At 42.4% G+C, this 21844-nt stretch overlaps 1 protein-coding gene across 16 annotated transcripts in view; it reads left to right on the top strand.

The window, feature by feature from the left end:
* Positions 1-21844, top strand: part of fryl (furry homolog, like) — a 70570-nt gene that overhangs the window by 42748 nt on the left and 5978 nt on the right. For 7 of the 16 annotated variants that reach the window (XM_034583747.1, XM_034583740.1, XM_034583735.1 and 4 more), the window contains 29 exons: positions 49-148; positions 271-439; positions 1131-1399; positions 1499-1639; positions 1739-1907; positions 2014-2098; positions 3354-3466; positions 3549-3699; positions 3789-3892; positions 4019-4201; positions 4582-4783; positions 5158-5279; positions 5384-5571; positions 6067-6161; positions 6245-6840; positions 7147-7415; positions 7500-7640; positions 8975-9175; positions 9286-9447; positions 10142-10252; positions 10428-10604; positions 11591-11599; positions 12581-12781; positions 14221-14406; positions 16834-17255; positions 19122-19329; positions 19427-19576; positions 19811-19909; positions 20734-20799. In XM_034583747.1, the coding sequence (XP_034439638.1) occupies positions 49-148; positions 271-439; positions 1131-1399; positions 1499-1639; positions 1739-1907; positions 2014-2098; positions 3354-3466; positions 3549-3699; positions 3789-3892; positions 4019-4201; positions 4582-4783; positions 5158-5279; positions 5384-5571; positions 6067-6161; positions 6245-6840; positions 7147-7415; positions 7500-7640; positions 8975-9175; positions 9286-9447; positions 10142-10252; positions 10428-10604; positions 11591-11599; positions 12581-12781; positions 14221-14406; positions 16834-17255; positions 19122-19329; positions 19427-19576; positions 19811-19909; positions 20734-20799 (5089 nt within the window). The remainder of the gene's footprint in view (positions 1-48; positions 149-270; positions 440-1130; positions 1400-1498; positions 1640-1738; positions 1908-2013; positions 2099-3353; positions 3467-3548; positions 3700-3788; positions 3893-4018; positions 4202-4581; positions 4784-5157; positions 5280-5383; positions 5572-6066; positions 6162-6244; positions 6841-7146; positions 7416-7499; positions 7641-8974; positions 9176-9285; positions 9448-10141; positions 10253-10427; positions 10605-11590; positions 11600-12580; positions 12782-14220; positions 14407-16833; positions 17256-19121; positions 19330-19426; positions 19577-19810; positions 19910-20733; positions 20800-21844) is intronic. The other 9 variants (XM_034583744.1, XM_034583742.1, XM_034583739.1 and 6 more) reach the window with 6 other exon arrangements.

Raw genomic sequence — 21844 nt, 5'->3', positions numbered from 1 at the left:
TGTTTGTCCCTTTGGAGCCACATGGATATGTTTTATGTTTTCTTTTAGGGATTACCAATTTGACACTGTGGTGCTGCTGAACCTGATTCTGTTCAAGGCGGCTGATTCTTCCAGGGACATCTATGAAGCAGCCATGCAGCTGTTACAGGTCAGAATCTCTGTCACATAAAAAGGGAACTTTTCTACATCTACTCTACATAACACTGCTGTGTTCAACTTTGTGTTCAATTTAGTTGTTGATTAAGTTTCAATTATTTATCTAACTAATAGATACTGGAACCCAAGCTCTTCCGCTACGCCCACAAATTGGAGATCCAGCGAACAGATGGCATCTTGACCCCTCCCTCACCGCTGCCACACCTCTACTCTGTGTCTTACTACCAGCTGTCTGAGGAGCTTGCACGAACTTACCCAGAACTAACCCTGCCCATCTTCTCAGGTTTGCTACATTCCAACATTTTTTCAGCTGCTGTTAGAGAAGCAGGTTGCTGTGATGTAATTTGCCTGTGAAAGCAGAGATTTGATTTTGTGTATATGAGCAAAGCAAAAAGATTTTTCAAATGCTTAACAGCACATAACAGTGTAGCTATGCCATGATTACATGTGTTTTCACCAAAGCCTAATTGAAGACTTTTTTCAAGAACCAACATTATTGTTTAGCTGCATAATATATGAGATGGAAATTTTATTTTATTTATTTTTCAAAGTGAGATTCAAACTCGAGTTTAATTGGCTCATATTTACTCACTACTCTGACATAATGATGCCTCCATGCAAACACATCCTAACATTTCTGAACATCATTAATGTTCATCGGTGGATGGCTCAATTAAATTGTATCTGTATATTGCTTAATCCCAACATGCTTTATCTCAAGGCACTTAACATAGTAAGGTCAAGACAGTACAATATTATGGAGAAACCCAACAGTTCCTACAATGCCAAGCCATTTGAACTCACTGTAACAATATAGTGTCATTAGATCTGATGTACTCTGTAAAGAAAATTGGATGTAATGATACTGTTGAGATTAAAAGGTAGAAAATAAAAACTGAAACAACATAAATCATTGGGTAAATGACTTGAATCAGCCTCAGTTACAAACTTTCTCCCGACTGTCCCCACTGCAGAGGTGAGCCAGCGCATCCAGACAGCGCATCCTGGTGGTCGTCAAGTAATGCTGCATTACCTCCTGCCTTGGATGAACAATGTGGAGCTGGTCGACTTTAAACCAACTGCACGGCGACCGGAGGACTGTGGCAGTGTTGAGGAGGACGAGGACGCACACGAGCGGGAGGTCATGATGGTGAACAGCAGGCGCTGGCTCCATGGAGAGGGCTGGGGCTCGCCTCGTGCTACAACCATGGTGTTAAACAACCTCATGTTCATGACCGCTAAGGTGATGCTGCTAATGCACCATGTGAACATTTTAGATTATATGTGTAAGATAGTTATATAAATGCTGATTGAGGAGAATTAACTGGTTTTATTTTGACAGTACGGGGATGAGTTTGCTTGGTCGGAGATCGAGAACGTGTGGACCACATTAGCAGACAGTTGGCCAAAGAACCTCAAAATCATTCTGCACTTCCTCATCAGTATGTCAGGAGTCAACAGTGACCCAAGCCTTTTGCCCTATGTGAGTCACGGCACATTGCTATCATGCAGCTTATCTACCACATCCCCATATGCTGCCATTTATTCCTCTTGTTTTTGACTGTTTCATTTGTGTCCACAGGTGAAACGAGTGGTGGTTTACTTAGGCAGAGATAAGACTATGCAGCTGCTGGAGGAGTTGATGTGTGAGCTTGACCTGACTGATCCTGTAAGCTCAGCTGTTACTCACATGGACAACCCACCTTACTACCGCATCACCTCCAGTTACAAGATCCCCTCAGTCACCTCAGGTTAATGAGCACAACTTATTCACTAGTTCACAGATTAAGCCTGGCTGCCAATACTAAATAAAGTCTTGTTGCTACACGATGGTCAAAGTTTTGTCTTTTTTCTCAGGAACAACTTCCAGCAGCAATACCATGGTGCCAGGAAATGATGTTCATCATGAAGGCAAGATTAAAGACTCGAACATGGAGGACAGGTACCAGATAAACCACAGCACAATGCTACTATTGTTAGAAGGCAATGGGAGGAGTAGACATGTCGCTGTCTGGTCTGTTTCAGCTGCAGAACACTGTAATCAAGTAGTGATGTCACATTTCACACTAAAACCGAAGTGGAGATTCAACAGTGGTCACTGAATTTTTTAAAAAGTACCAGGGTGTTTAAGTACTTTCACCCTCTTCCTGGAACTATCCCAAAATACGGGATTGATTTCGGGATTGTGAATTTAAAGTCTTGGTTTTTAAGGAAGATAACACAAAAAACAAGACAGATTTCTACGAAACTTGGTGGAAGGTTGCAGTATTGGTCAGGGAACAGCCTATTGGCCTATTACATTTTTGTGCTGATCTGGATCAGGAGGCATTGTGAGATTAGGTGTTTTTCAACATCTTCCCTATTTTTTCAGGGAATACTTTTTGGATGGCACATTTAGGGAACTGATGTCTGAGTGTGTGAAATTTGGTGCAGCTTAATTGATTTAAAGGGACTGCTGGGCTTTGACAGAGGTATGTGCTCTACTGAGTGCACACATCCTCCCTGATCATATTTTTAATGGCTCTGAAATGACGGTAGGTGCTTAAACTGCAGCCCCAAGTGCAAACCATAAAATGTGAGAGCATCATGTCTTCAGCCAGTGTTCTAATTAAAGTAATCCTTGATGGTGCTAAATATTGACATTCTACAATATATTGCAAGCGGTTTATGGCAATGACCAAAATGTAGATTTAAATATATCTCTTCTCCTCACTGTTTGTGCTTATTGACATAAATACATGTTTTTCTTATTTACTTAGTATGTCAATGTTGATCCTTGTCCTTGCCTCATAGCTATTTTGTATTAGAATATAGTGCAGAAATCTCAGTCTAAGTAATTAACAGTTTAATTTGGGTAGTGCCACTTTACATAATAAGGTCAAGACCTTACAAAATTGTAGAGAAACTCAATAGTTCCTCCAGCAAGCAAACATTGGTATTTGTGTGTCGTTATTTCTCTTATACTGAAAGTAAAACTTAAAATGCCTGATTGAATTTTTATTTGATTTAGAATTAATTCAGATAAAGAATTACGTTTTAGAGCTCTATTTTGGAAACATCTTAGGGAGACTGATAGCTATGGGCTGAGATACTTTTAAATTGAAAATGCTGATGCAATATAACTTAAAATGTGTTTACTGTGGGCAAAAAATGTACTGCTGGCAAAACCTTTTAAATCAACTGTGTCTGTTCTGCAGTTACACCCACCTGGACATCTACAGTGGTCTGAACAGCAACCTGAACCGTCAGCACCACCGTCTGGAGTCTCGTTACAGCAGCAGTTCTGGAGGCTCCTATGAAGAGGAGAAGAGTAAGAACAAACTCTTTAGACCTCTTGTCTCCCACTTACATTAACAGTACATTTCTGATAATCTTTCTTATCCCTTCTCCAGGTGACTCCATGCCACTTTACGCTAACTGGCGTTTGAAGGTGATGGATCACAACCGGCCAGAGCCCCTCCCCTTCCCTCCAACAGGAGGCTGCTGGTCTCCGCTGGTGGACTATTTGCCAGAGACCAATGCCCCTGCTGTACCACTCCATAGGTACACCAAAAAACCACCACGTTTAACCCCCTCTCTATTATAGTGTTGTGTTCCTTGTCTAAGTCAAGCCTTGTTTTCTGTTTTTACAGATGTAACATTGCTGTCATCCTACTGACGGACCTCATTGTGGACCATGGGGTCAAAGTGGAGTGGAGTGCCTACCTGCCCTTGTTGTTACATGCAATTTTTATAGGTTAGTTGCTTCCTGAATATTATAACAGCACAGTATATGGTGTATGACTGAGTTCAAAAGATTTTTCAAGCTCTACCTGCTAAAATCAACTGATCTAATCTTTTTGTCTTCTATCTTTTCTTCCAGGGTTTGATCACCAGCACCCAGAGGTCTACGAGCACTGTAAACGTCTGCTGCTTCACCTGCTCGTGGTCCAGGGAACAAATAGCAACGTTCAGTCTGTGGCTATGGTGCTCCTACGCAACAGAGACTACAACGATCCTAGGGTCCTGACTGTGAAGCCAGTAGCTCCAGAGTTCAACCTAACCGGTCAGTTCTGCTGTTAAGCCTAGAATCTACAGAGTTTTCTCTATACATAGTAAAAGAACTGCCATTTAATTGAAGGAATTTGAACTGATGCCCTTCCAGCTGGAGGGAAAGTAACAGAAACTTGACACATGCTCATCTGTCGTGTTGTCAAAGTCGGTCACTGGCTGGAAGCTGTGATCAAGTCCCACAGAGGCAGGGTTCCCTGTCCCTGAATATTACAGTTTTATTTTTATTATAATGGAAAAAGAACAGCATCATAATTAAAAAACACATGAATGTTCCTAAAATATAGAGATTCTTAAAGATGGTGGTAATATTATATCATGGAGAAGAGAGATGTGTACCATGCAGCTCAATGTTCATTTCATTTGTTTATGTAGGAGTGCAAGATTTATTCCCAGACTGTCAGCCATCACCTATGACGGACTCTGGCCTCAGCTCCAGCTCCACATCCTCCAGCATAAGTGTCGGGATAGGGGGCACTGCTCTGTCCCACCTCTCCCCTTCACTCCTCAGTGAGGTGGATGCCACTGCTGAACAGGACGAGAAGGCCAAAGCTCTCATTGAGTTCATTACGTCAAGGTTAGTTTCAGTTAAAGAAAATTATTTCACAGATAAATAACTTTGAATTTAAGCTAGTTACAACTTGTATCACTGCTTCTAACTTAGTCTGATGTATTATCTAACATGAATCGGTATTAACCATTGAGATGCAACAGGTTACTCATTATGTTCAATTACTATATTTGCTTTCAAGCTTCCAGCAGTGTCTGAGAGGATTGGGTATTTTAATTTTTGCATGGTTTTGATTTTTGGGTTGGTGTGACTGCCTTTTTTCCCCCCTGGTGTGATAACATTAAAATACTTAGATACTGAATACTGTGATGATGTGTGGAGTAAATCCTGTAGCTTTAACAGGTCACATTTCCTGATTTGTGTTTGCTCTTGCCTTGTAGAAAGAAGGGTCCACTCTGGAACCATGAGGACGTGTCGCCCAAGAACCCCAACATAAAGAGCGCTGACCAGCTGAGTGTTTTTGTGCGACACGTCGTGACCGTCTTCAAACATTCCCCATTAGGTCTGGTGGCTCATTGTCTGGTTCTGTTTATTTCAGCCTGGGTCACAGGTATAAAGTGGAAAGCTTCATCATATTCACCCGTCTGTGTATGTGCATCTCTTCAGGTTTCCAGCTGGATTCATTGCTGAGTGAAGTGGCTCTACAAACCGCTCTGTCTTGTCCTTCTCGCCACTACGCTGGACGCTCATTCCAGATTTTCAGGGCACTCAAACAACCTCTGACTCCTGCAACGCTGTCTGACATTCTGTCTCGACTGGTAGAGACCGTGGGGGACCCAGGAGAGGAGGCTCAGGTCAGAAAAATTGTTTTCGAATATGCAACATTAAACAACACTGGTCAATGTATTTTGATGAAGAATGTTGGTCATCTTGATAATTTAGAACTTTGGGAAATAAAATATTTTGTTGCCAGTAAAATCCCCCTAATCTAGTTCCATGCAGTTTCATACTTAATATGAAACCGTGTCCTGTAGATCACATATTTCCTCAGAAAAGCACCGGACAATAGCAGGTGAACATATGCTCTGTATCATGAGATCAGGAAGTAACATTCATTTTGACATGAAGACTTAAAGGAGACATATTATGCTCATTATCAGGTTCATAATTTTAATTTGTTTTTTGTACTTGAAAAGGTTTACAGAAAACAGACTGTCCATGGCTGCAGATATTTTACACACACAATAAACCTATGTAACAAACTAGAGGAAATAAAAACTGAAAAGCTCAAAGGAGTCATCTGTTTGCTTCTCGGTGAAAAGCTGACTGCTGGTGTGTTTTGTCTTTAGGGCTTTGTCATTGAACTTCTCCTGACACTGGAGTCAGGCATCGACACATTAGCAGACACAGTCAAAAACTATGACCTCCTCACTGCCTTAGCTCAGTAAGTCCTTCTCTTCATACCCTCACTAATTATTCCACTGTCTCATCCCTGCTCTCATTTACAAGCTTTTTTTATACACACAGAACTTCTCCGCGAGATCTGTTGTTGGGGGCTAAGCTTGCTTCCAACAGGAAAAGCACAGGCCAACTGAACTTGAACAGCGGCGGCCTGTTCCATTATGTCCACAACCGTAGCAACTCTCTGCGAACGAACGTGGTGGGTGAACGAAAAGGAGACAGACGCAGGAGTAACACACTAGACATAGCTGACCGACTTGGTGGCAGCCATGGAAACCTGGCACGCACGCGGAGCTTATCATCACTGGGTGGAGGAGGGGGTCCAGGTGGGGAAGCCATCCCCCCCGTGGACCCTTCGAGCTTGATGGCCACTGTGTTCTGGATCGCCGCCTCGCTGCTGGAGTCGGACTACGAGTTTGAGTACCTGCTGGCCCTGCGGCTGCTGAACAAGCTTCTGGGCCACCTGCCTCTGGATCGTGCAGACAGCCGGGAGCGTCTGGAGAAGGTCCAGGCTAAGTTGAAGTGGTACAGCTTCCCTGGTCTGCTGCAGCTCTTCCTGAAGGGCTTCACCTCTGCTTCTACTCAGGAGCTCACCATCCACCTGCTCAGCAAACTCATCAGTGTCTCCAGGCACACGCTGGTAGACCCTTCACAAGTGGCAGGTACGTGCTAAGGAATGTGCCAACTGCTGATTTGGTTATGGATTTGTTTTTTGTGTTTTCTTTACAGCTTGTCTTTATGTTTTTAAAATGTTAATATTAATCATGCAAAACAATGATAACTAATTTGTTTTCTTTTGACATTGCATAATCAAAATAAAACGGATACATTCACATGCAAACCTTTCTTCTTCTCTTCAATGAGATTATTGTTTTTCTGTCATCAATTGTGTTAAAAACCGCAAAAGATTTCCTGTCAGATTTCATTTCTAACAATATGACTCTTGATGTTCCCTGACATGTCTGCAGGTTTTCCTCTGAATATCCTGTGCCTCCTCCCACACCTCATCCAGCACTTTGACAGTCCGACTCCTTTCTGTAAGGAGACGGCTGATAAAATAGCCAAGGTTTGCGCCGAAGAGAAGTCAGCCACCCTCTCCAACCTGGCCCACATGATGAGCCTGTACAGCACACACAGCTACTCCCGCGACTGCACCAACTGGATCAATGTGGTCTGTCGCTACCTCCACGATGCCTTTGCTGATATAACATTGAACCTGGTCACTTACTTGGCTGAGGTATGTAAGATCAAGATAAAAGATGCTGCTCTTAGGCACATATGGTAAGATGCAACCAGTAATGTGCCCATCTTTATCTCTCAGCTGCTGGAAAAGGGACTTCCCAGCATGCAGCAGTCCTTGTTGCAGATCATCTACAGCCTGCTGAGTCATATTGATCTATCAGCAGCTCCTGTCAAACAGTTCAACCTGGAGATCATGAAGATCATTGGCAAATATGTTCAGGTGAGCCTTGACCACTCTTCCAGTGTAGATTTGATCCAGTATCACACCAACTTATTTTCTCAGTAACTTAATATGTAAATTGGGGCACTTTCATATCTACCTTGTTTTGTCTGGACTTGTGCCTGGGACCAAAATTTAGACTGACTACAAGAGATGATCTCAGTCCATGATTCGGTCCTTTTGCAGTGTGAAAACATTTTTTTAATAGTTCTGACTTAATAGTTTCAGACCAATCCCAGGGAGTTGAGACAGAATTAAAAGACTACTTTTTTCTATGCACTGCCCTGAATTCTATAGCTGAATTAACACGCTGACATCTGACGCATGCTTGTCTACAAACCAATCAATGTCAAGAATATGTAGACATAGACACATGGGTGATGATTACGTACGTATATCATACAAAATTCTTTGGTCCGCTAAATTACGATGTGAAACCAAAACAAGAATCCTAACTTGGATATTGACTGTGCCTTTTGCACATCAAACTAAAAACACTTTCCTGTCCTGTTAGTTGTGAAACACTTGTGAGCAGCAACGTAAATCTGCCTCATCAGATGTTGCAAATGAATCAAGGCCTTCTGCATCAAGACATTTTACAGAAAGGCCTGTATGTAAGGTTATGATATAATTGACAGTGTATTTCATTTTCAAGTACAGGTTTTTCATTAATTTTAATTAATAGAACATAATATAATAACATTAATAGAACCGAACTCCGAGTCTCTGCAGTGGGGGTTGAGAACTTTAGTCATTCACCACTTGGGGGCAGTTTGCCATATGCATGTTTACCGGACACAGCCTATAGCCTGATGTATGTCAATACTGGGATGGTCTGGTCTATAAATAGAAACACAATTTAGAAGATGAAAGAAAAACATGTCTTATAGGTTCTTTAATGCAGCCTCAGCTCTTTATGGAAGCCTTTTACCAGCCCTGAACCAGGCCACTATATGCTTTTCCCTCACAACTGCCTGTGACAGCTGTTATACCATTATTGTTATTGCCTAAGGCAAATTGTATACTGGTTTACTGCCAGTGTTGCCTTGTGTAGAAGGCATTGTATTTGTGCGTATTCAGTGTTCAGTTGCGTGCGCACTGTGAGTCTTATTTGTTAGGAGGCTTTTTATGTTCTGACAGGAATGTTGACCATACATCGTAGAAAACAGCATGAAAGACACATATTTTCAGAGTCTGAGGCTTTAATTGCTGTGAGAAGGAGATTAGTTGCTTGTCTGAGGGCAGATATGTCCATTCACATTCATAAGTTCTACAGAAACGCCTACACAGCCCGATATCTCACAATGGACTAATTATTTCTGTTTTTTTTACAGAGCCCACATTGGAAGGAGGCCCAAAACATTTTGAAGTTGGTGGTGTCTCGCTCAGCCAGCCTTGTTGTCCCAGATGATGTACAGCGCTCTTACAGCACAGAATCCTGTGGCTCTCCAGAGATTGCCTTCACGCGCATATTCAACAACTCCTCCAAGGAGCTGCCTGGCAAGACTCTCGACTTCCACTTTGACATCTCAGAGGTCAGTGTGTGCCTCTGTGTCTGCTCTCACGCAACAGTATCTCATTGTTTTCACTTAAAGCATATTGTTTTTAATATTGTATTGCTAACTGGTGTTCTTTGTCTTGATAGACCCCAATCATAGGGCATAAATATGGTGATCAGCGTACCGCAGCAGGCCGTAACGGAAAGCCTCAGGTGATTGCTGTGACTAGGAGCACTTCCTCCACGTCGTCCGGCTCCAACTCCAACGGTCTGGTGCCGGTCAGCTGGAAGAGGCCTCAGCTCTCCCAGGTACCTATTCAAACAGACACCTGGCCCAACACTGTACTAACTCAAACCAGAAGATAGGAGGCAGCACTCACTCAAGGTGAAGCTTCACAAGATCCAGCTCGGATCCAACTAGATGTCTGATATTTGGATCTGATGTAAAAACAACCAATACAACCAGCTTGACTAGCTCTCTTAACTTGGTAGATCTCAAACTGAGACACAATCTGAACAACATACTGAACAATCTGAATAAAAATGCATTATGTTTTCTTTTTATCACCTGGTGCATTGTAGTTTGTGCCAAGCATAAAAACACACTGATTTAAAGAATTCTACTCTGCCAAAATATTACATTATGGTTTGTAATATTCTAGTTTATCACGAAGATAAATATAAGTATCTGCTACCTTTTTGTTTTTCATGGACCACAGGCAGTTAGACAGGTGAACCATACATTTATATATATTATTTTGTCCAGTGTGAAACAAAAGCCGTAAGTGCAGCCAATCCTTAAAATGTGTTATTTTGTTTATCTATCTATTTATCTTTTTTATTTATTCTCTGACACTCTCACTCTGTTATACTTGTGGACTTTGTGGTGTTGGACTTTAAAGATGCCGTGCACAAAGTAGAGTGTGTGTCAGATGTACAGCCAGTAAAACACTTTGAGCCATTTATTTCTTGATGTCATCTTATTTATCTTTTCTTGTTGCAGAGACGAACCAGAGAGAGGCTGATGAATGTCCTGTCTTTATGTGGCCCAGAGTCTGGCATTCCCAAAAATCCATCTGTAAGACTCCTCTCCTTCTCTAAAGCTTCAGACAAGGTCTCTGTAAATTCACTGTTAAGAATACTCCTGCATGTGGTGTGTTCCTATGTTTTCTTCGTGTGGTTGTTCATTTGGATTTCGATTTTTGGTTTAAACAGTCTTTTTATAAAAAATCCAACAATTTTATTTCACTATTGTGACAGAGACTTACGTTTCCCTCCTTCCTCTGCAGGTGGTGTTCTCTTCAAATGAGGATCTGGACTCCGCGGACCAGCAGACCAGTCTCATACCCACAGTGGAGGAGGTGGTCCGAGAGGAGGACTTGCAGGGAGAGGATACAGGCAGTGAGCAGCAGTTTGGTGTCTTCAAGGACTTTGACTTCTTAGATGTGGAGTTGGAGGATGCCGAGGTGAGAATTTTCAGTAGATTTCACACACAAAAAACAAGGCTGCAGCAATGGGCCTGGAAAGTTGAAAACTGTAGCTAAGTTGTGATTTTCTGGTTATGAGTAGGAATAAAGTGAAAAAATTGAAGGAAATGTTAAGGAGCTAATAGTGGGTGGATAATATAAATGCTTATTTTAGATAAGACATAAGGCGCCGAATAAATATGTAAGCTAAAACCTTAGTGTTGTTTGAAAACAACCCTGTAAAGTTTTCTGAAGAGCTGACAGAATTGCCAACTTTTACAAAAGCTTTAATTTATCTGCGTCTGAAGCAGATAGAGACATTCGACATTTGGCTTTCATTGTAAATCTTTGCCTAAAGTTGATGAACATTTTATTTTTTACAAACCATCAAACATGACTTGTCGAGATCCCCCTTTTCTTTATCCTGCTCCTCAAACATGGCTCTCACCAACTGAGCATCGGTCACAGATCAGCAGACACATCACCTGGATCTGAATCTGCATCATTGTTATTTTCAATGTTGTTTTCGTCAATGAAACCCTGCTGTGATCTGCTTCAGTATCACGCCCCTCGCTTAGATCGTCAACCGTTGTCTGAAACGCTACTGTAACAACTTTGCAGGCTAAGAGCGTTAACAATCAATACAAATTTCAAATAATGTACTTCTGGGAATCTCAGTGTATTTCATCCGTCGCGTGCCTTAAACGATGACATCATAAAACACGTCACAAGTCTCATCTGGTTCTAAAGGGAGAAGCAAGCAAATGTTGCATCAGGTCTAAATGGGTTAATCATCTAACAAAAGATTCATTTTCCAATCGACTTGCATACTCAGTTGTCACTCTTCATCACTTCTCTTTACCATATTAGATGATATCTTATTCCAGTTTAACAACATGTGTGTCTTGTTTGTTCAACTTTTGTCCTGCTGTGTAACTGTCATTGGTCCACTAACACACTTATTCCTTCTCTTCTCTTGCCACAAGGAGTTACAGGTAAGTCTGAGAGCCGGAGAGCTTCTTAGAGACGCAGTTCTCTGCAGTGTCCTGGTGTCTCTCTGTGTTGTCACAGATTAAGTGCTGTAATCCTGCTTGATTTGAAATCACTGTGGCTGTGAACCCCTTTACTTTTATAGTTTTAGAACATTGCATCATATACCATCCCAATATGTGGAGAAACCTCATCTCACCCACTCATGCATTTATATCATAGACTGTGTATAAAGATGGACAACATGACAGCTCCCCAAAAGTGAAGCCAAACATCTTGATCGCCACCTGGTGGCTGGCTGCAGTATATCCTTTATGTCAGAATTTGGGACATGGGCCAAATTAATAAAGTCAAAATACATTTTTCTCAAATATTTGAGTCTGACATTTTAGCTAGTTCTTATCACACTGGTATTAAAGTCTAGTCTTTTTAATAAGTTTGGTTGTAATTAGTTATTTCATTCTATAAAAACGCATGTATTGGTCAGACCTTGCTACCGCGACACCATCCCCCAATTTTCTACTGTAAAGTCTACAGACTAAGTGACATTTTTGTTCTTTATTTTTGGTCAATATACTCAATACCTGTTTAGGCATTTTTATAGTTTGTTTCTTTAATCTGTTTTGTTTTATTGCATTACTGAGTATGATCTGGCTTTTATATGACTTGCTATCTTTGCACTTACTTTATTTTGTGAAGCTCCTTGTACCTCTAGTTTGAAAGGGGCTATAGAAATAAACTTTGTTATTATTTAATATTATTAAGATGGCAGTGCTCCTATCTGGGGTATTTTGTCTTCATTTGTGGATATTAGGAGGAAGTGGAGATGTGTCATCGCCTTTATATACAGTCTATTAAATCTTTTTCCAAGTTGTGGAATGTTCTTTGTGTTTTGTGCTTTGTTTCCTTGTTCAGCAAAATCTGTCCTAAACCCTGCTGGTGTGTACACTGTGTCTTACTTTGCTCTTGTCCTGGTTGTCCTGCAGGGGGAGAGCATGGACAACTTCAACTGGGGGGTGCGTCGTCGCTCCCTGGAGAGCATGGACAAAGGGGACACGCCGACTTTGCAGGAGTGCCAGTACGCGGGCAGCACACCGAGCCTCAACCTCACCAACCACGAGGACACAGATGAATCGTCTGAGGAGGAGGTACTGAGTGCTAGCCAGATTCTCACCCGCTCTGGCCTTGTAAGTCTCACTCTAATCAGGGCCCCCCCCCCAAAAAACCCCAACCCACCATGCCCCCCACACAGCCCGCTGGCATGGTGTGCGTGTGTATGTGTGCGTACTGAGCTGGACCTGCTGCCGGTGTGGACAGAGGCTAGATGCTTGCTTCTTCGCTGGTGGTAGATGCCTCCCTCAAACCTTAGCCCAGCCCCTCCACCTCTGAGTAATGCGACTGTCCTGTCTTACATTTGTTTTAATTTTTACTAAAGGTAAGTACAGTGTAGGAAAAACAATTAAAAGTTCACTTCACATATGATACAAGCTAAATCATTAATAATTGGTAGTTTTTGTTAAAAAAGATTTCTATATTAATGTTACAGTTCCAATTAGAATATATTTCAAGTATAAAATAAAACGTGTTAGTATTCAGATTAACAGCATCATCTTTTTTGCATTTTCTAACTGTCTGGCTGCTTCTCTCTAACTCTCCTTCGCTTTCTTGTGCTTAACCTTAAGATCTTATCCAGAGCTGCTAATAATAACAATGTCATTAATTGAAATAGCGTTCCTTCAGTCTAATGGAGATATTTTCTTCCTCTCTTCTTCTGACTTTCTTGGTCTTGGTAGTGCATGGTGAGAGAATGAGCTTTTGCCTCTATTGGACATTTGCCCCAAAAATGTTTCCTGTTATTATAATGAAATGTGAGAAAACTCAGCATGCAACATTTATGTGTCATTTAAAGACAATTCAGGAAGTAGTGTCATATATAAATAATAAGAAATATCATTGATGTTGGCATGATCTTACTTTTTGCCTGAAGCTATTTTAAAGTCCTGAATCAATTGAATGGAAAAACTAAAATGACTAAACTTGCTCTGCTTGATACAGAAACATGGGTAATGTAGTTTTTTTTGTGTTTAACTTATTAATAGTAGGTAGCAAAAATCATACTGTTAAAACACTGAACCTGGAAACAGTGTAAATGACTTATAGTAATTCAGTTTTCCACCAGTTCCACAGAAAAACTAGCATATTCTGAACAAAGTGGGAAGCTGCCTCTAAACAAATCATCAGCTCTAGCATATTTAAGTGAGTACTATTAATATTAGGAGTTCATTGTGTCCCAACATATTCACACTGCACATCACAGAATGTGATACCAACAGGAAGGTCTAATGGACTCTAATAGTTCAGTTATGCTGCCATTATGTACGAAAAGAGATGCCTCCGCTTCAAATGATTTAACCAGGACTGCCCACATTCGTCTTCATTTACTTTGGCATGGTTGTTAAGCAAACCTGTTTCTGTCAACAACAAACATGGCGACAGTGGAAGAGGTTTCGCTAATTCCTCTTAAGAAAGAGACAAAAGCAGCTGCATTCTATGGGTTAATAATACTGTATCGAGTTAATACTGTGTCTCAGCAGTGCAGCTAATGGCTCCTTATATATTTCCTCAGCTCAACAGTGATTCCGCTACAGACGACACCGCGTCCAACCACGTGGACTCTCTACAACAGTCTCAAGAATCGTCCAGCAGTGCCCAGGAGGCCACTGTCCTTCCCTCTCTACCCTCCCTCCCCCGGCTGGATAGCACCATTTTGGAGATGGCCCACTCAGACAGCACCAGCAGCCAGCTGCCTGAGGTGCGATCAATTGGGTGCAGCAATAATCTGTGGTGCTCGGGTGCTTTCTAGCTTGTGTTTCTCCTTTCTGTTAGGCCTTTATCTGCTTTGCTGTACTTCGTTTGCTTGTCTGTCTTTGAGACAGAGGATCAGCAGGGAGTTTCGGATGGGGTGAAACTGCTGGTACTATAATTGTGCATAAATTGCGTTCACTGCTTCTTACTCCTTCTACCATTGCTTGCTTTGTTGCTCTGCTCTGGGCGTGGGTGTCGAGGTGTGCTAGCTCTTGCCCCCTTCAAAGCTACACTATGTTGTGGGGCTTGCTTGTCTGATTTGGGAGAGATGAAATTTATAGCTCACCTCAGGTCAGCTGTTACTGCTCACCTTTAATAACACATCAACTGACTATTCCAACTAAATCCACCATGTAAAACTTGTGAAATGGACACCAGCTCCTTTATCTCCGGCAGACACGTGTGAGTATGAGTCCATTACACGGGGTGTGTTCCCTTTAATTGCAGTGACTGTAAGCCAGACCTGGTATTAACCTGGTATCAGACCTGGGTGATCCCTTCACAAGTGGTCAGTGCTAAGTATGTCTGAATGCTCCCAAATGCGTCCTAATAGCCGATCGCACAAACCACATTCAGAGGTAGCCTGGGACGCATGTGGCCACATTCTTTTCGCTGTGTGAACCCAAATGCATCCTGGGCCACATATGAAGAAAAAAGCCTATTCAGCTAAGATCCTCTGACCCGCTACAGTTAAAACATATTTCTATGCTTCTAAGTTAATGTAAATGTGTAATGTCTGTATTTATTTACTCAGTGCATCCATGTGCAGCACTTTCTCTATCACACATCACTCACACATTGTCGGCACAACCATCAAGATCAATTTGGGGTGTATTATCTTGCCCAAGGACACTTTGGCACCCAGAATGGGGGAGACTGGGATTGAACCTCCGACCCTCTGGTTAGAGGACGGCCCAGTCTATCTCAAGAGGTGACAGTGTTCATGTGCCGATTTGTTTGTATCCACTGCCACAATTTCAACCCTGGCCAACATGAAATGATACTTAAATTGGTATTCAATTCAGGATGCATTTTTATAGCAAGTGTGAACAGACATACTTAATGCTGCCCTCTTGTGATCGGATCTCTCAGAACAAATGTTAATACCAGGTCTGAACGGGGCTCCCATGGTGCTCGAGCCAATGAGGTTCCTTTAATCTGTAACCATATTAACAAGCCATGGATTTTCTTGTGATAAACAGCTTTGCTATTTACTGCTACTGACATTTATCACTGACACTACTAACAATGGTGAGTATATTATATTGCTATGATTTACATTTGAATGCACAGTTTGGGAATTGCAGAGTTTAGATAATATTTTTAACCTTCAAATATAGGAATAGTATTTGCGCATACATATATTTATGTTTATATATTGGTGTTCCTACCCCTAAATGACAGTTCTCTACACACAGAACTGAATGTAACTTTCTAGGAAGTCCATGTGGTCAGTGGGCTCAATGTTATTCCAAGGACATCTCCCCCATCACAGCCCCGGCTCTTAGTGTAATGAGCCCCAGATAAAACCATCAATACTCTTACTCATTCCCTTCAGGATGGCAACGACTACTTCTAAAAGCTTTCTGTAATATAGCTGCTGTCTATGTGATGTACTGGCTGACTGCCACACGCAGCTTTCCTAATGCATTAGGATGCAAAAAAAACAAGACGGAGAAAAACCAAGTGCTCTTAATTATAACCCCTCTGTGACGTCTCCCAGCCCATCCTCTCTGCCGGGTGCTTGCTTTACATCACCATGGTCTGTTTACAAATAGAATTTATCTGGAGTTTCCCATGTCTGAGTCAGACGCTGTGACTGGTTTGGAGTTTTTTCAAACGTAGCCTCTCTTAGTGTGTGCACAACCTTGTTGATTGATGTGTGGTGAATTTGTTGTGTCACAAATGCAGTCCATCCTTAATGGGTAGTGAAAGAGTGACTGTCATTAATTCAATCCATTCAGATGTGATGTGTGTCGGAGCGTTTCATTCATCTGTTGCCTCTTTCAGTTTGTCAATTTGCCACGATGCCGCTGTTTTATTAGCTTTGAGGTCAGGTTTTTAACGTTGTTTCAGTGATAGATTGATATTGGCTCCTGTTAATCGGTTATTTTCCTTTAATTTCTCTTGAGAGATGTTAGCTTAAAGAGTGACATAAAGAGACGAGGATGTGAACATTTAAAAAAAATGCTGACTTTAAAGTGCCTCTTGTATAGTATAGAATCATTGAAACTGATTTATATTCCGAAGTATAGTCTGTAACAGTGTTAATTCAGGCTAGATAAAGGTTAAACTATGAATCTGTATTGTATTTATATGTGATCTCACCTGTCAAGCTGCACCTGAGACCCCCCCATCTGGCTTCGTGTTACAGGACGCAGTCAGCATGACGGCAGCCGATGAGCTGAGCAGCAGTGTGAGCGAGGACACGGGGTTTTGCAGCGCACCACCCCTGCCCTCTGACCCACAAGAGCTTTGTGACCTCCGAGACACACACTATCCTCAGGATTCCCAGTATGCTCAGGACCCCCAAGAGACCCAGGACCCTCACGAGGACCTGGACCCAGCCCCCCCTCCTCTGCTGGTCATTGACACTCCACCGGGGTCCCTCTGTGACGAGGACTCCCAGACGGTCCTATCTCTGCCTCTGCCCATGCCACCAGAGACAAAGCCAGATCCAGATCCAGACCCGGACAGCACCTGTGGCTCTATGTGGGAGGAAGATGTGACACAAGCCCTGAAGGAGCTGGACGAGCGCTGTGAGGAGGAGGAGGCCGACTTCTCTGACATGTCCAGGTAAAGGGGGCAGAATTTTATTTTGGACCACCAGTTTTAAGGATCTGGCAAAAGCTGAATGCATGCATGTCATATTAACGTTCCCCATCAGTGATCTGTGTTGTTATATTACCTCATATACCCCTAGTGTTTTTGTGACTTAAAACTTTGTTTTTAAATGTGACGACTTTCGGCCTAATATCATATGATATGAGTTCAGGTTCATATTTTCTATTTTCATTTATCTATGAGAATTTAAACTTTTTTTTACTTTACATGCCTGAACTTTGAGCCAGAAAACCAACCAAAGCATAGATTTGCATGTAAAACCAGTTTGGACATGAGGAAAAGTAGCACAACTGAATTAAGCTCATATCATGTTGGGTAAGGTTTCACCAATCCCTCGCTGAAATAAGAGCATCTCCACTAACTTATGATGACAATACATAATTTTTATGAAATTTAATAATAAGCTTATTATGCATTGGAGAAAAGGTGCAATAGGTCTAAATCAAACAGCTAATTCCACATTTTTAATGAGGGAGGAGGTGATTTCGAGCTGCCAGAAATTGATTTCTGATTGGTTGATCACATTGTATTTTCACCTTGTGATTCCAGTGCAGTGTCTGAGGGAAAAATAGAAAGAAAGGTTCCCGAGGGCAGGACTTTACAATCTCTGCTAACTAACTCCCTGCAAGAAACCCTCAGTGCAGTTGTCCACTAAATTAAACTATGTATCTAAATCAAACTATATGATTTAACATCATTTTCATGAAAAGTCATATGTATGTACCAAGGAATTGTTTAGGTATGGTTGTTTGTAAAGGCCCATGGATTATAATATATGGCTGCTCTAACTTTTGTGAGCTTCAGACTTTTGAAATGGTAAGATGGGTAATTTCTTCCCTTGCATGGATCCCTTGTGGGCGGGCACTATGGAGGTGGGCCAGGGTGGGCTGGCTCCAATCCACTTGGACACATTTCATTTTTTCAAGGTGGGCCAATTCAAACTGGAGGACAGTTTTAAAGTCAGGGTTTTTGCCCTCAGGCAACATGAGGAAGAGATGCTGAACAAAGATACACGCAACTACGCACATGTACAGTCACATTAGCATGCATCACTGTGCTCAAGGTCTGTCACTGAGCTGAGTCACACACATGATTGATGGGTAACTGTGTGATTGGAGTGTACTCTAAGTGATTGTCAAACAGCAGGCCACTCGAAAGTTCAGTATTTTTCTTTGTATGAGGGAGAGAGAAACACAAAAACAACTCGGCAGCATTCAAACACTGAGGTTGGGAGCTGGCTCTGTTTGGCAGAAATGTGTGTATGTGTCAGTGTGTCGATGCCGAGCTTGTACACAGCTCTCTGCAGTCCTGTGTGGGATGGGAGTGCAGTGCACTAGTGCTGTTAGCAGTTGCAGCTCAGTCGTGCTGCAGACACGGGGAGAGAGTGAGGGAAAGAGAAGCGATAGTTGGGGTTAGGATGAGGACAGAGACTGTGTCCGCTGCAGCGCTTGGCAGCGCAGGCTTTAGATATTTATATTCTGTCTGCTTCTTCAGATTGTTTGGTCCGACTGGCCTGTAAGTATCTGCTGTGCTCGTGTGTGTAAATGTGTGTGTGGGAGAGAGAGAGATGTTTGCATGATGCTAAAATGCTATTAGCTCAAATGTTGTTATTGTGTGAGAGCACTGCAGTAGATTAGAGCTCTTAATATGCTGCAGCAAAATCAGCACTGAGGGAGGCAGCGATACTGCGATGTGAGCTTGTTTACTTGCAGTCGTAGCGACGAGCATGTGTGTGTGTTTACATTTGTCCTTCAGTGAAGACTGAGGGGAGTGTGGAACATGTCGGACTGTAGCTTATTGGCCCTGCGTGTGTTTCAGTCAAGATGAAGGTGACGCAGACGGCTTCCCAGAGATCCAGGCCTCTCCGCCCCCTTCGCCCTTCCTCTCTGCCATCCTGGCAGCGTTCCAGCCTGTTGCCTATGACAATGAAGAGGATGCCTGGCGTTGCCATGTCAACCAAATGTTGTCAGATACAGATGGCTCCTCTGCTGTTTACACATTCCACGTGTTCTCCAGACTTTTTGAGGTAAATGCCCACTAAAAGTTCTTTCTGGTTATTTGGTTGCACTCTGGTTCACAAGCCACCATTTATTTCCTTTTTTCTACATTCTTGTTTAATGCAGAGTATTCAGAGGAAATTTGGCTCCATCACACATTCATCTGTTCGCTTTCTTGGGGAGAGGCTCCAGCGAATGGGAAATCAGTTCCTCAGCTCCCTCGAAGTCATGACGTCTCGCTCCCAGTGTCCCACTGTGCTGCTGGATGCTGAGACGGTGAGGCTGTTCTGCATGGTCGTCTGTAATAACTTCATTAAAACTGATAAAAGCTATAATACGATCATGTTTTGTGAGTAACACGTACCTGTCGTTTTGCAAAAGCTGTGCTGCACGTTCTGCATATTCCTGAATGTGCGTGTCCTGCTGTAGATATTTTTGTGTCATGTACTGTGTATGCATCGGGCCGTTGTTGTGGGTTAATGTATGTGGTGTCCTGTCTTGCTGTTGTAGCTCGTCTCTTGTGGACTGTTGGAGACTCTGAAGTTTAGTGTGCTGGAGTTGCAGGAACACCTGGACACCTACAACGCCAAGAGAGAAGCAGCAGAGCTCGTAAGTCCCCACACATCTTCCACACTAACCACATCTGCTTTTCCATTCTATTTGAATCTTTCCCCCCTAACATCCTCTGTGAGAATCACAAATTGCCACAACTGCAGTTTTAGCTGCTGTGTCAGGATGTGCATGTGTGGGACTATAAGGAACTTCCTCATAATGGCATCTCATCTCAAGAGATGAGCTTAGGAAGCATTTGTAAACTGCCCCTTTATCCATATGCCACTGCACTATGGAGGGCCAGGAGGATATAAAGACAAATAGCTGATGCTGTACAAGATAAGCCCCTGTGTGTCTCATCAGCGGTGCAGACATCAAATCAGTGTTGGGTATGAGTAGATATAGCTGCCGTTAGTGTCTGCATCACTCGTGACATCCCCTGCTGAAGAGACAAAAATAACCCTCGGCGCTCCTAAATCAGTTACAAAGGGCCGGGCAGGATAAGCTGTGAGGGGTGGGAGGAACGACGGATGGGGGGAGGGGAAAGAAGAGAAGAGATGAGATTGGAGAGGGTTCTGGGATGCAGGGATGCTAATTGAATGAGATGGCATTGGTCCCTGGAGGGCCAGATACTATCCTGTTCTCTGGAACAGGCCTTCTTTAATTCGCTAAGTACAACAATCATATTAAATCTCCTCCCCAACAAACCTTTATCATATACAAACGCACATGAAGATGCATAGAGCGGAGTCCAAAAGTCTGAGACCAGCTAGGAAATTCTGTATGTCCAAAGGAGAAATAAATTCCTCCCTCATCTGTTTTTTTCCTCCACTTCCTGTCTTGTCTCTCACCCGTTCCCGTCCTCCTCCTCCTTCCTGTAGTGGCTGGATAACTGCAGGAAAACGTTTGGGGACAAAGATGACCAACGACCAAATACTCATGCACAGGTAGGAATGACCAGTTTACTCCTTTCATGTGTTGAAATGTGATTTATTATTTGTGTTGATCGATACGGATTTTCGTAGGAAAATATTGCAACTAAATGATGAGTGACTTTTTTAACTAGTGAGGTGAGACTTAAAGTCTAACTGAAATTAAACTACATTCTAAGTTTCCGCTGCAGCATAATATTTTGTGTAAATTGCAATCCCTGTTCGGCTTTGTGGGGAAAATAATAGAAACCAAACCACCTCTGTTTGATTTGTTGCAGTACTGTTAGATCTCCATTGACATAAAGCAGTGCAGTGCCTGTTCTGTCTGTTTGGAAGGGGCTGTTTGTTTGGCCTGTGGTGATGCTGGTTGCAGTTTTGTTTCTGAAAGTGTAAAAGTGACCTGCAGTAATTGAGCCAGAAGACAGACCTTAGGAGTCCGTCCACAGAACCCTGAAGCTGCCGCTGCTGCACAAAGAGCTGCTCACCTGTTTATTCAAAGTTCAGTAAAGCCCGACTCAGTTCGCAGAACCCCGAAGTGGAGAATCAGTTGTCGTTGAAGTTGTCGTCCTTCAAAGTGTATTAATATTGAACGCATCATGTGTCCAAATCGCACCAAATTCAACACTGCAATTCCCTGGGCCTTTGAAAACACACGTGCCAAATGTGAAGCCGTTTAGCTGAACAGTTTTTTAGATATGTGTTCCACAGACAAAGATTTATAGAATTATGACATAGATAGATGGAGAATTTGTTTCCATGTAGCCAGCCTCTGTAAACCATATTTGCATTAAGCAAACGTCAGCCTTCTCTCATGGGCAAACGGTCACACAGAATCAGGGCTAGAAAACAGACACAGACTTTGAACAACCCACAACGCTTTTCCTGCTACACTCTTCCTTTAACAAACATGACGACGTCTCACTATGCACGTTAACTTGTTGAATGACCAAACAAAGACCGTTATTGATAATTAGATCATCAGCTTCTGTTCATTAAAAAGCCTGATGTGAAGTTACGGCTCAAGGTTTACTTTGTCTCTCAGCTGCTGTCAGTCACTCAC

This window comes from Hippoglossus hippoglossus, chromosome 4, assembly GCF_009819705.1.
Source record: "Hippoglossus hippoglossus isolate fHipHip1 chromosome 4, fHipHip1.pri, whole genome shotgun sequence".
Lineage (NCBI taxonomy): Eukaryota > Metazoa > Chordata > Actinopteri > Pleuronectiformes > Pleuronectidae > Hippoglossus > Hippoglossus hippoglossus.
This window is presented reverse-complemented; position numbering and strand designations above follow the sequence as displayed.